Genomic DNA, 14,568 nt, shown 5'->3' with positions numbered 1-14,568 from the left:
GGTAAATAGCTCCTGGACTTGCAGTGTTAGTCAGAAATGAGTCTGAGCACAAGAGAACATGGGGACACTCGCTGACAGAGCTGGATTTTGTAGAACAGATTTAGCCATTTCTGTGTCACATTCCCTCGTTCCTTTGACTTGTTTTTGTGAGTTTTTTTTCACATTTGTGAAATATATGTCTTATACTTCTCTGGTCTTCATTTTCAAGATATCATAGCCCACCAAATTAATGGTGTGATTAAATTATCTTATAAATTGAGCAAGGAGCTAATATCAGAAAAGGATGGTGGGGTTTTTTTGTTTGTTTGTTTGTTTTGACAGAGTCTCACTCTGTTGCCCAGCTAGAGTGCCGTGGCATCAGCCTAGCTCACAGCAACCTCAGACTCCTGGGCTCAAGCGATCCTCCTGCCTCAGCCTCCCGAGTAGCTGGGACTACAGGCATGTGCCACCATGCCCGGCTAATTTTTTCTATATATTTTTTAGTTGTCCAGCTAATTTCTTTCTATTTTTTTAGTAGAGATGGGGGTCTCGCTCTTGCTCAGGCTGGTCTCAAACTCCTGACCTCGAGCGATCCTCCCACCTTGGCCTCCCAGAGTGCTAGGATTACAGGCGTGAGCCACCACGTCCGGCCAGGATGGTATGTTTTTAAACACCGTAGTCTAGTACTTGTCATTCTCGTTTGTTTCCTTTCTTTGCACCATTAAAATATTATTCTGATAATGCCTCATAAGCCTTTGTTTTTTGAATTTAATTTATTGTTGTCATTTTAGCTTTACTGGTAATTAAAAATAGAAATTTAAGATTTGCCTCAATGACAGAAAATGATTTAACCATTACACTGAGAAAGAAGACATTCCAAGGAGGATGCTGGCATTTGTGAGAATAAGAAGTTGGAGAAGAGCTGATCCTATTGTCAGTACCCTAAATTAAGTCAACCATTTAACATATGCATTAATATAAAATTAGAGCTGTTGGGTTTTCATTTTCAGATACTGTTTTAAAAGAAGATCTTCTCACCATCAGACTGAAATAATGTCAGCATAATCTTTGAATTACAGTTCAGACTTATCAACAATAGGCTTTTTCTTCTCACCACCTTCTCACCACCAGTCTTAGGTCACTCTGTGGGTGTGTTGGAATTAAGGCCTGCCAGATTTCACTCTTATTGTTTTTTTTTTTTTTTTTTTTTTTGAGACAAAGTCTTGCCCTGTCACCCCGGGCTAGAGTGCCCTGATGTCAGCCTAGCTCCTAGGCTCAAGCTATCCTCCTGCTTCAGCTTCCCAGGTTGCTGAGACTATAGATGTGTACCACCACATCTGGCTAATTTTTTTTCTCTATTTTTAGTAGAGATAAGGTCTCACTCTTGCTCAGGCTGGTCTTGAACTCCTGAGCTCAAGCAGTCCTCCCGCCTCTGCTTCCCAGAATGCTAGGATTACAGGTGTGACCCACTGTGCCCAGTCTATTCACTCTTACTGTTAACAAGAGCATTTTTCTCTTGTCTTGTGAATCCAAAGCGAAACCAATACCTGAGCTATGGACTACCACTTCACCTCATACCCATTAGCCAAGGGCAGGAAAAGCCCAGTTGTCGTAGCCACCTGATGGCTATGACATTGAGGAATTTTGGTTAGCCCATTTATTTATTGACTAATTGGAAAGATTGGGTATTGCCAGAAAAGACTGATCCAGAGCCAGGTATTCCCTTTAAGAGTACACAAATACACCCACATGTATAGATACACCTAAGATAAATTGCCTACCAGTATTTGCTATTTAAGCAAAACACTCCCAGTCTTTTGTTCTTCACTATCTTAGAATAATCATTCCCCAAAATGGGTATTTTAGTCAGAACATAGTTCATATAATAATATATGAGTTTGCAGTTTTGAAAATTCTTGATATCAGATTTTGATATCAAACGTGTTTGTAGTTTGTAATTGTTCTAGCTGCTTTTTCCTGTGCAGTGACTGCTGACTCAGCTGGTAACATAATGAAGAGACACAATCAAAGCTACCTTTGTTGTGGCTGTTGAGCAGATACTTTCCTTCTTTAATATGCATGTCTCTCTTGCAGTTTGTGATGTCTGGCTGGGGTACAGGTTATTCATTTCGATGTGAAATTGTTGACTATTCACCGTCACCCACAGCTTTGCGGGTAAGTTTCTTTTTGGAAAAACTTGTAACTCAAAATCAACGTTAAAACTTTTTGGATTCTGTGACATAGGATGTGAATTTAGAATGAGCAAATGACTCAATTATCAGATTATATGTGTCAGGGGAAATAAAGCTAAAAATCATGGGAAATAAAGTCAAGTGTATAATTTTCTGTAAAATGAAAATTGGTGCTTTCCTTTTTGAATTTCTTGGATTTAAAAATAAATTGATATCTAGTTCCTTAAAAAATTAAAAAATAGAATTACCATTAAGATCCAGCAATTCCACTTTTGGGTATATACCTAAAAGAATCAAAAGCAGGGACTCGAAGAGATTTGTATACTCACATTCATAGCAGCATTGTTCACAATAGCTAGAAGGTGGAAGCAATCAGGTGTCCTTGGATGGATGAAATGGATTTAAAAATGTGATATATACATAGAATGGAATAATATTCAGCCTTTGAAAGGGCAGGAATTCTTACTCATGCTACAACATGGATGAACCTTGATGACAATTTGCTAAATGGAATAATCTAGTCACAGAAGGACAAATACTGCATGATTTCCATTTATATGAGGTACCTAGAGTAGTCAAATTTATAGAAATATATAGTAGGATGGTTGGGAGTGTGAAGGGGAATGGGGAGTTATTGTTTAATGGGTGCAGAATTTCAGTGTTGCAAGATGAGAAGAGTTCTATGAATGGAGGGTGGTGATGATTGCACAGCAATGGGAATATAATTAACTGCACTGTACCCTGAAAATGATTCATATGGTAATTTTATGTTATGTGCATTTTACCAAAATTGTAAAAACCAAACTTTTCTTTCATGTGAGAAATGAAATAAATTTATATCTATGTATGTTTTTGCAGATGGCACGTACCTGCTGGCTTTATTACATCTCCAAATTTATTGAGCTTTTAGATACTGTGAGTATGTGGTCACCACATTTATGGTAATAAATGTTTGCTGTTTTAATGAAAGAAAGAAACTGCCAAAGTTCAGTTGTCTGATGACTTTGGTTATCTCTCCTCCTCAGGCAGATTTACTGTTATCTTTCTACCTTTTATTATTAGTAATTTTAAAGGATAGGATAAGTTTATTTTTCAGTATTTTGCAAACTTTGTTTTTTTTTTTTTTGTATAGCTACCACTTGATTAAGATAAGCATGTAACTGTCACATATAGTGCAAAACTGTGCATCTTTATGTAGATGGATGACAGTTTTATGAATCAAGTTTAGAAAGCAAAGAACAGAGGACATAATTTACCCCGGGGGTATTAGTAATTTTGGGAATGCCAAAACTATTTTCAGCTGCCTTTCTGAAGTCCGTGCTTATTGGGCCCTGTCTCTTCGTACTTCAGATCCTAGTGAGGATCCCCTCTGAACTTGGATGACCGGGTTCTGGGAGAAGCAAGTGCCATGGATGAGACTCTGTGATGGGAGAGAAAGCCATGAGCCTTTGTTTACAGAGTAGCTTAGGAAAGCTGGATACTTATTATATTTTTTATGTGAAGTGTAACATAGTTATTTGGAACCAGTTCTGGCTCTGAGACTGACAAGTGTGTTCTCTCTTTGGAATATGTACCACTACATTTCTTATAGGAAATCTCAACATGCTTTACCTTCTCTGTTGACTAATCATATAATGTTAGAATTGGAAGGGGCTTTAGTAAGCATAGAATCCAGTGGTTCTCAAATTTTAGCATGCATTACAATCCCCTGCAGGGCTTGTTAAAACACAGATGCCTAGACCCCCACCCGCACAGTTTCTGATTCAACAGGTCTTGAGTGGGGCTCCAGAATTTGCATTTCTAACAAGTTCTCAGAGGGTGCTAGTACTGTTGGTCCAGGGACCACTCTCTGAGAACCTGTGTGGTTTTCAGCCTTCATGGTGCAGAAGAATTAATTGCACTGGGGAAAACCAAGCCAAACCAAGCCATCTGATGCCAAATGATCTGTAGTAGAGACCAGGCATGGCTATTTTTTAAAAACTTCTTGGATATTTAATATGCAGCCAGAGTTGAGAATCATTGATCTAGTCCAGAGCCCTCACTCTGAAAAAAAAAAAATTGAAGCCAAGAAGTTAAGTGACTTACCCAGAGGAATGCTGGTACTGTCTGGGACTAGGACCAGATTGATAGTTTATGGCTTTTTCTGTTGCACCACACTGCCTTCCTCCATGTGCATAAGTGAATGCATTTTGGCTTCCTTGTCTCTGCTTTGCGGGTTCTCAGTTCTAGCTTCCGCCTGGAAACTGTTGCTGCTTCTATGTCCCCTAAACTACATTTCTCAAATAGTCCTATTAATACTTTTCTTCATACAATTCTGTTTAGTCCTGTATTTAAAAGTCTAACTTAGCACTGAATTTTGCTGTAGACTATTTTTTAAGCATCCCCCCACACCGAAATTTCTACTCTTTTGTTTGTAGAATTTCTGCAAACCACAGGATATGTTCAGTCCAAATGGTGCCTTCATTCCTCTTCTCATTTTTCCTTTGCAGCTTTGCTTTTTTATAATATAACTGTTTGAGTTTTTCCACTGGTCGGTTTTTTTGTTGTTTTTTTTTTACTAATAGTATTTCTTTCAATAATTTTTAGCCATATTCTTCACTTTATATCTTTGATTTTTCAGACCATGTAAAATTTCTTTTCACCTTTTTATTGGTTCCTCCCATGACTAGGCATTCTACCTAAATTCTTTCATACTAGTTAGTTTTTGAGTTATCCCTTGCAGAATCAGCTGCTTCTGTAAGCGTTCTGTGACTTGCAAAGCAAATTATGATATGGAATAGTTTGTACTTTGCCAACATTTTTGTAATACTTTATAAATTACCATATGCTTTTATATGAACTTGATATTCTTTAAATTATTTCAGGTCTTTTTTGTTCTGCGTAAGAAAAATAGCCAAGTGACTTTCCTTCATGTCTTCCATCATACCATCATGCCATGGACCTGGTGGTTTGGAGTCAAATTTGCTGCAGGTAGCCAAGGGAAAATTGGGATCATGTGTTATAAATGATAACATTTGTATATGCTATGAACAAAAATCTTATCCTTAAATGTGATTTATAAGAAACCCAAAAAATCAAAGCGTCACTGTGGTTAAACTTCTGACTTTCATTCATTATTATCTGAAACATAAACATAGGATTCTTAAGTAAATTCTCCCTACTCTTTAGATATGCATAACTTTTGGGCACATTCTTCTACACATATTTTTAGTTGTTTTGCTTGGATTTTATTTGCATCTTATTAAATGTCTTTAAATAAATAAATAAATAAAATGGTAAAAGCCTTGGCTTTATAGGAGTATAGTTAGATAGGGTCTCAGGAAGTTAGAATGTTTAGCTCAAGTTCCATATCTTGTTTGCCTTCAAATTTCTAGTAGCTGACACATACCCCAGCAGCTAACAACTCTTTAAAGATGCATCAAATTGTGGTTATCCCAACTTCCCAAAGCATCTTACTATATTGAAGGATGTATTGATATTGTTTTTAAGGTCAAAAATAGTTTAAGTCAAAAGCTTGGCCAACAAGCTCTTTTTTTTGGTTCCATTTTGATTTTATTCTTCTGAACATCTAGAATTAGAGAAAACTGGACCACATTACAAAATGTAAATAGTAGAAAATAATGTTTTCTTCTCTCTCATATGTTCCATGAATTGGCATTTCTGTTCAGTCTTATGTGTGGAAGTAATTTTATCCTGTCATAACATTTTAAATAATGTTATCCCCAAGGACATATTTTTACCTTAGCAAAATTGGGTTGAGGGATTTATTTTTTCTAGTTTCTTAAATTTAAGAAGTCTTTAATTAGGCCTGTACCCCATATTAGGCAATGCTTTAATATTCCTGTGAATAGCTTGCCTCTATTAGGCATTCTGACTCTGCTAGACTAAAAGAAAAGGGGAACCACAATTGAAGAACTCTTACTTGAGTTCTAGACCCTCTAAGGCATGGGAGGAGGGGGGAATGCACATGTCTCAGAGCATGAAAAGGACACAGATAAGCCAGTGGCAGGAAGGGGATGCCAGAATCCACAGGAAACACACAGGCTGTGAATCGTGGGTTAAGGGCTGTTCCTACCATAGCTTATAGGCTTTAGATTTTCCAGTTGTGTAAAGTACCTCCTTGCCCCAAACTGGCATTTATCTGTTGAGGAATTTTTTTTAAGTGAATGTAGCTGTTTTTCTTATGATTTATATTCATGTAAAAATTTACCTTACGTTTGGACAAGATAGTCTCAGCTGTGTCCATTTCTCAAATCAAGGGTAGCTATATTATTTGATCTCCATTATTTTACTTTTCCTTACTTTCTATGCTTTTGTTTCCTCTCGTATGCATATAGTCCCTCTCAGTTCTTTTTGCAGTGACATACATTGGCACCTTATTTGCGTTGATGAGAAATTGGAAAATACCTAAACATTCACTAATAGAGCGATTATGATTTCTTATATATGCATAATTGTGAAATGAAAATGATATTGAGAGGCATTTAGCTCATCCTCTCTGTTAAGCAGTGTGACTCCTAAATTATCAGAGATAGATGACTATTCTATTTTTAGAGTATGCTAGAAAAGGTGCTTTCACACCCTTAGGATTTATTTATCCTTGCTTCTTCCATGAGACCAGAATACTATATCACAACACTGAAAATAAATAGAAAAAAAGATTAGAAAGAAATATTCCAGAATATAAACAGAGGTGATTTGGCGATATTGAAACAAAAAGCAATTTCCCTCCCCTTCTTTATTTTCCCTCCCATTCTCTGTATTTTCCAGTTTTTCTATATTAAAGAGTTCAATAATGGGAAAAATAAATTTTATTTAAAGAATAGAGTTGAACATTTTTCTAACTTCTATGTTTGAGTCCATTAATAGTCTAGCTTCCATTTCAAAAACAAGCAGTGGTTCCCAATAATGAAAATTTAAACTGTGATATACCTCAATTTTTTTTTTTTTTTTTTTTTTTTGAGACAGAGTCTCACTTTGTTGCCCAGGCTAGAGTGAGTGCCGTGGCGTCAGCCTAGCTCACAGCAACCTCAAACTCCTGGGCTCAAGCGATCCTCCTGCCTCAGCCTCCCGAGTAGCTGGGACTACAGGCATGCGCCACTATGCCCGGCTAATTTTTCTATATATTTTTAGTTGTCCAGCTAATTTCTTTCTATTTTTAGTAGAAACAGGGTCTCATTCTTGTTCAGGCTGGTCTTCAACTCCTAAGCTCAAATGATCCACCCGCCTCGGCCTCCCAGAGTGCTAGGATTACAGGCGTGAGCCACCGCGCCCGGCCTACCTCAATTTTTGCATGTTACCGTGGTTAGGGACATCAATGGTTTCCTTATCCACACCTTAATCCCCTTTCTTCTTCACAAAATGTAAATAGTAGAAAATAATGTTTTCTTCTCTCTCATATTTCCATGAATTGGCATTTCTATTCAGTCTTATGTGTGGAGTTATAGTAAATGCTTGTTCAGCATACCTGATACCTATTCAGTGACAAGCACAGCAACAAGAGCTATTTCCAGAAGTGTGGTTTGGCACCAGCTTCCATTCCTGGAATGAAACTGTCCCGTTTAAACTATTTGTAAAAACTTGAGCACAGCTGGTCTTTATCTAGTATTTAATTTCCTGTTTACCTGCCCTACTCCTTGCTGGGATAATGGCAATCCAACTTTTCTTTTGAATATGATGAAAATATTTCTGTGGCAGGTTTTTGTATTAATTATGCATATACTCCCTCCTAGAGATATGGAGAATTGTGATAATTACCTAGGTGATGCCTTTATTTTTTCCATATAATTCCCCTGGTGATTCCTTTATTTTTTCCAAAGCAAAAAAATAACACATGACAGCACTAATTGTAATTCATTCTGAGATGTTCGTTTTTAGACTCATAGTCATAAAGAAACCAAGCTTAGAAGGTACTTTATTAGAAAAGCCTCCCAAAGATACATAAAGCATTATTAATTAAAACATGATTATTCTATAAATAAACTTATTAAAATAACTTAGAAAATAATCATAACTAGAGTAAGTAAATATGTTAATTTTGTTTGATAGCTTATTTTGATCAGTAACCGTTACTGACACTCTTAGCTACACTAGTGCTTTGTTAAATCCCTCTCTGTAGGATCCTCATTTTCAGACATTTAAATGGTGAAAGTGTCCAAATGGAAAATAGACACTCCTCTACCAAATAATGGGAGAGGGGTCTTAGTTGGAAAGGCTCTCATATAGTTTCATGTCAAGGGTGAAATAGATTTCCTGTGTGTATATTATCGTGAGGCACAAGTGGACTTGAGAGGTATTTGGCTTATCCTGTGGTAAGCAGCTTGACTCCTAAACTATCAGAAATAGGCAATTATTCCATTGTTAAGTTACCCTACAAAGGGTGTTTTTATACCACTGTAATTTCTTTATTCAAATTTCTTTTGGAAAAGAAGACCAGTCCAAATGTAAACAATAAAAGCTGGAAAGTTGTAATAAGCTTCATTAATTCAGTTCCTCCTGACGTGAAATTTGTTATAATTGAGAGATTAGCTAAAATTTGATTTACTCTAGGCAGAAGGAGACAGTTTATGAAGCACAGTGTAGCATGAATGAGGCTTGGAGGGAATATTTAACCATTTACAAGTAATTATTCAAAACATGTTATTTTAAAGGAGTTCTTTAGCAGTGGTAGTATCTAGAAATATCTAGAATAGCTGCAATTATGAATAATTATTAAAAAGTAATTTCTACTGTGTTTTATGACATTTTTCCTTAGGAGATTATATTAGAAGTGATACATTTGTATTTTCCTTTAACTTTCTGTAGTTCATAGTATTTATGAATTCAGTCCTTCCTCTAACATAATTAGTCTGAATTTATGAGGTTTTGCTTGATTTCTAGAATTAAAGAATACTGGTATTAAGAAAATAGAATATTTTAGAGAAAAATTTAAATTCCAGGTCAACGTTACTAGTTGAGTCAGGTCGTACATAAAGAATACAGATTTCAGCTGGGCACGGTGGCTCACGCCTGTAATCCTAGCACTTTCAGAGACCAAGACAGGATTGCTTGAGCTCAGGAGTTTGAGGTTGCAGTGAGCTATGATGATGCCACAGCACTCTACATGGGGCAATAGAGTGAGACCCTGTCTCAAAAAAAAAAAAAAAAGGAATACAGATTCTTCTAGATTGTTCCTCATAGGAAAAAGACCCTAAGGAAGAGTTTTTTGTTTTTTTTCCCTCCATCATTAACCTGTTACCCCTTGCACTGTACTAGTACCATATCTAAAGACAGCTGAAATGCCCTTTTCTTATATTTCCAAATGTTCTTTGCTTCTGTTCTAAATTGAAGGTGATCAATAGGAGATGTGGTGAAATTAAAAGAGGAAAACCAAGATAGGAAGGCATAATCAAATGAAAGCAGTAAGCAAGGATGGTTTAACCATTAATAGATATTTATTTTGGAAAAATAATAATTGATTAAAGCAAATTTGACGTAGCTGACTAATGAAAGCTAATGGTTTTACTGCCAAAATTATTTAATGAAAATTATTGATGGTGAGAAAAGTGAATTTGATTTCACACAATGACATGTACAAAATATTCTTAGCATCTTTGTTTAAAATAGCCCAAATTAGAAATAACCCAAATGTCTTTCAATAGAAGAATGGATAAATAGTGATGCATTCACATAGTGTAATACTACACAGCAGTAAAAAGACAGATTACTAATATACACACCAACACGCATGAATGGAAACAGTATGCCGAAGCAGGCACCAAAGAGGATATTCTATGTAATTGCATTTATGTGAAGTTTAATGACAGGCAAAACTAATGGTTGATGATAGAAGTTAGAATAAAGGTTACCTTGGGAGGGGTATATTCCTCAAAGGGGCAATACTTATGTAGTATTGGAAATGTTCTATATCTCGATTTTGGTGGTTCTGTGGGTGTATACATCTGTGAAAAATCATCAAGTTGTACACTTAAGATTAATGTACTTTGTGAACTTTATGTTATTCTTCACTAAAAATTGAATTTTACTACTATTATTTAGCAGCATAACATATTTAAAAGGTAACTCCACTAAGTTGGCTAAGTAAACCCAAACATGAGGCCATCTTAAGGTAAAGATATAACAAAATAAATAAAGATGTGCTAATTTACTTTATAAGATTTGTGTATTTTATGAAAATATATTATCCAGCTCTCTCTAATGTGAGGGCTGTTTAACAGAATGGATATTTTCTTCCTACAAAAATTTAAGAGATAATTATACTAAATCTCAGTTCAGACAAAAATGTGTTTCATTTTAGGGAACAATGCCCCCATGTTACAACAATTTTATTTTCCAGGTGGTTTGGGAACATTCCATGCCTTTCTAAATACAGCTGTACATGTAATCATGTATACCTACTATGGGATATGTGCTTTGGGACCTGCCTACTATAAGTACTTGTGGTGGAAAAAATATTTGACATCATTACAGCTTGTGAGTAATTAATTTTCTTTATAACCAGATATAAAACTAAACTGGAGTCACTTGTCCTCACTGTGAATTAGGATATTCACTAAATGAAGAACAAAGTTTACAAACAATAGGGGTGTAGTGTCTGGCCCCTACATGGCATGCCATCATTATTCTTTCTATGTTAAATGAACTTTATCAGGAACTTTGTTGAAAATAAAGCATATTTGGTAACCAAGAGTCTCAGACAAATAAACCAGCATGTGTATTTTTATATCATCTTTATATTATTTTATACCTTTATACAATAATAAATACATTTATGATCAAAATAATCCCCAAATTATGTGACTCTCAATAGGCATAATACTAAATTAGAAGTTAGAAATTCTGTATTGTAGATCTAAGTGACTTTGAGGGAATGATGAGCCTTCTTATGTCCCTGCCTATGTAGTCCTAAAATTTATTAGTCTGTCTTTCCTCACATCAATAAAAATTATTGTGAGAATTAAATGTGTAGAGTGGTAGGCCAATATATATGCATTATGTAATTTGAATACTGCCTGTAAGTAAACAATGTTTGAAATAGCAAAGGCCTCAGTTTAGACCTAATAATACCTTCATATTATTAATTCTAAAAATATATGGCATTTAATTTTTTGAAGAATTACTGTGGGTTTGAGATGGTGATTTACTTTAAATTTTATTGATTTCTATTAAAAGGAGAATCCTGCCATCCTTGTATTTCCACATTTGCAGTTTGTAGTAACTCAGTGTCATATTCTGCTAGTAACATCAAGGAGAAAGTATGAATTTGGGTTTAGTCTGTTGAAGCTTAATTTCTATTAAAATCTATAACTTGGTAAATGAAATTTGTTATATTCATATAACATGTTCTCTCAGGTGAGAGATTGATGTTTTAATCTGTAAGGATCCTAAATCAAGATCAGAGTATGTCCTTGCATAGTTATTTATTGTATCTGAAATTGGCAACAATCTAAATGCCTAACCATAAGGAAATGGTGAAATATATTATTTTAATTCATACTTTGGAATACTATGAAGTCATGAAAATTATTCACCATTGCTTTCTTTCAAAGTATTTTTTCTTATTGTATAGGCTCATTATAGAGAAATTAGAATACCCAATTTAGCAAAGAAAAAGATAAATAAATGTAATTCCATCACCCATGGATAATCAGTGCTGATATTTTTATTTTGTTCTCATCTATCTTTTCTCTCTTATGCATATATGTGTATACCTTTGACATGATTTGTACTATACTGCATATGCAATTTTGTACTAGGCTTTTTTTTTTCCACTTAACATACTCTTAAATGTTGTAAAAACTTTTTAATAATGTAGAAAAATACTTATATAGAAAAAAAGGGTAGACATTTGTTATCTCAAAGGTGCCAATTATACAAACACACACACACACACTCATAGAACATTGAGGACATTGCTTTGCCTTTCCAAGGTTTTGTTTCCTGTTCTGCAAAATGAGAGGAATAATTGTGGCTACTCTGCAGGAATATCATAAAAGTTCATTAAGATAATGCAAGGAAAGGTGATGATAAGGATAAAATGATAATAAAACAAGCTGTGAAAATCTTAACCATAGTTATAACTAGATGGATTGTGGATAATTATCTATTTCTTTATAGAGTTTTACTTTTCTAAAATATCCATAGAACACATATTGCCTTTTCATCAGGAAAAAATAACCAAAAAATCTGAACATTACCCTAGAAAGTGTCCCTCTCAGGACTGTGTAGTTATGTTTTGTTTCACAGAGCCCTTGAGCACTGCTAGGAGGGCCACCAGTGCTCTTTCATTCCTTGTAGATTCTCTGCCTCAGTTGGCAGCCAAGATACATTTTTATCTAGGACAGTGGAGGACAAGTGGCAGATATGAGGAGTCTGGGATGCTCCTACAAAATTAGAGTGGCTCCAATTAACATATTTTCATTTTCCAAAAATTGAGATACCTGGCCTAACAACAGGACAAAATATTTGAAATTGAAATTGTCCTGGAAAATTAGGCCACCAGGTAGTAGTCCCATATGCATTTCATCAGCATCAAGGTCTCAGGTCAGAGATTCCAAAGAAAACCTGCTATGTTGGTTCTCTGAGTAGTAGAAGGGTTGCTGTATGCACAGCTCTAGCAAACATTTCAATAGGGCCCCCTAGAATTTTGCAGTTTGACAGGACAGAATAGTGGTTCCCAGCTCCCATCTGGATTTTGACACTGCACCACCTCTTATCACTTCCAGGGGGGCTAGATTTCAACATGAACTTCAACATGGACTCCCCAACAGTGCACTCCATGCACTTGGGGAGTGTGTAAACATAAGTAGGCAAAGAATTGTAACTGTTCATATCTGAACAATTTTTTTTCACTTTTTCATCTTTTAGGTCCAGTTTATTATTGTCACCGTCCACGCATCCCAGTTCTTTTTCATGGAGGATTGCAAGTACCAGTTCCCAATCTTTCTGTACATCATTCTGAGTTATGGGTTCATGTTTCTGCTGCTTTTTCTCCATTTTTGGTACTGTGCTTATACCAAAGGTCAGAGGCTGCCCAAAGCTGTGAAAAATGGAAACCACAAAAACAAAGATCACTGAAATACAAGCAAAACATGAATCTATGATGGAGACTGATATCTTGTCTTCCTTGACAATCAAGAGATATTTACCTATGCAGTGCATTTTGTATACTTTTCAAAACTAAGAGCTTGTATTTTTATGATAAGTTAATTGGAATTTCTGATATTTGAGAATCCAAAGCTCCCAGGTAACAGTCTTCTGAGAATTAGAGCCTAGAGCAGCCTGAAGATTTTTAGCTGCTTTTAAACCTAATCTAAATGTTTTGTTTAATACATTTTGTTACAGTGAAAGGAAGATGTGAAGCTATACTGTACTCTTCAAGGAAGTCTGGTATACATGAAAAATATCATTAGGTATTTTGAACACAGACAGAGATCCATGTAGTACAGTAGATGCTTTCTGCTGGGTCTGGAAACCTCTAACTGTGTGCTCTGACTTTGTCATTTGCTGCTGATATTCAGAATATACTGTACTTACTCTAGAGTTAAATTTCCATTCTAAAGAGCTAACAAAGTGAACATTAAGTGAATTTTTGATAAGTTGTCATTTAAAATCACTAATGATAATTTTTAATGGATCTTTTGAGTAGCCACCATCAGTTTTGATAAGACTTCCTTTTGTTGTGCATAAGACACTTTAGTTGTACACACTGTTTCAAAGTAACAGTCCTTTCAGTTAGTGATACACTGAACACTAAAGTTCAGTTAATATTTTGAAAACAAGGTGATTTGTTTTGACGGGTTCACAAACATTTGCTCTTACTATTTTATCATTAACTTTGATCTCTGGAAAGAGGTGAATTTGTTAATGAAAAAAGTACTGTGTAGTTCGGTGGGAAAAATTTGTTATCTGTTTTATTAATGTCATTTTCTCATATTGTCATGGCTTATAGGATTACCTTGGTTAAATATATATTGGTTAGCTCCTTAAATGTTCATATCATTGGCACACTGCACGTACCCTCAAATCATAAATAATTTTAGACCACCCATTTACACAATCTCCAGATGTGGGTTACAGTGCCTTGTGAAGCCACTGGAAGCAAATGGTGGCACAGAGAATATCTGGGGAAGATTCCATCATGTAAGTAAGGGCTGTTATACTTTGAGATAGAGACAGACCACATAATAGTTAAAGATTCTATAGTTAGTATTATAGATACACTGCATGAGAAAATATTTTACAGAATTGTATATTAATTCATAACTTGGATTTCTTTTTTTCAGACCTGTAAACCATATAATGAAGGACTGAATTCATTTAGCATAGGTTTTGTTTCTTATAAAATTGCTACTTCCGAAAATTCTCTTGTTCTCACATTCTCTTGTCAGAGAACCAA

The 14,568-nt window shown here is 35.2% G+C and overlaps 1 protein-coding gene across 1 annotated transcript; it reads left to right on the top strand.

Moving 5' to 3' along the window:
- The first annotated feature begins 2,079 nt into the window (after positions 1 to 2,079).
- On the top strand, positions 2,080 to 13,247 carry ELOVL7 (ELOVL fatty acid elongase 7). The gene is made up of 5 exons (XM_069492581.1): positions 2,080 to 2,154; positions 3,030 to 3,086; positions 5,036 to 5,141; positions 10,507 to 10,643; positions 13,038 to 13,247. Exons 1-5 carry the CDS (start codon positions 2,080 to 2,082, stop codon positions 13,245 to 13,247), a joined length of 585 nt encoding a protein of 194 aa, XP_069348682.1.
- Positions 13,248 to 14,568: the final 1,321 nt, after the last annotated feature.

This window comes from Eulemur rufifrons, chromosome 17 (genome assembly GCF_041146395.1).
Source record: "Eulemur rufifrons isolate Redbay chromosome 17, OSU_ERuf_1, whole genome shotgun sequence".
Taxonomy (NCBI): Eukaryota; Metazoa; Chordata; class Mammalia; order Primates; family Lemuridae; genus Eulemur; species Eulemur rufifrons.
Note: the sequence above shows the minus strand (reverse complement) of the source record. Positions and strands in the feature narration are given on the sequence as shown.

Coding starts and splice junctions, on each gene's coding strand:
- ELOVL7 (XM_069492581.1), top strand. CDS start 2,080: ATGTCTGGCTGGGGTACAGGTTATTCATTTCGATGTGAAATTGTTGAC. Junction 2,155..3,029: donor CGTCACCCACAGCTTTGCGG/GTAAGTTTCTTT, acceptor ATGTTTTTGCAG/ATGGCACGTACCTGCTGGCT. Junction 5,142..10,506: donor TGGAGTCAAATTTGCTGCAG/GTAGCCAAGGGA, acceptor TTTATTTTCCAG/GTGGTTTGGGAACATTCCAT.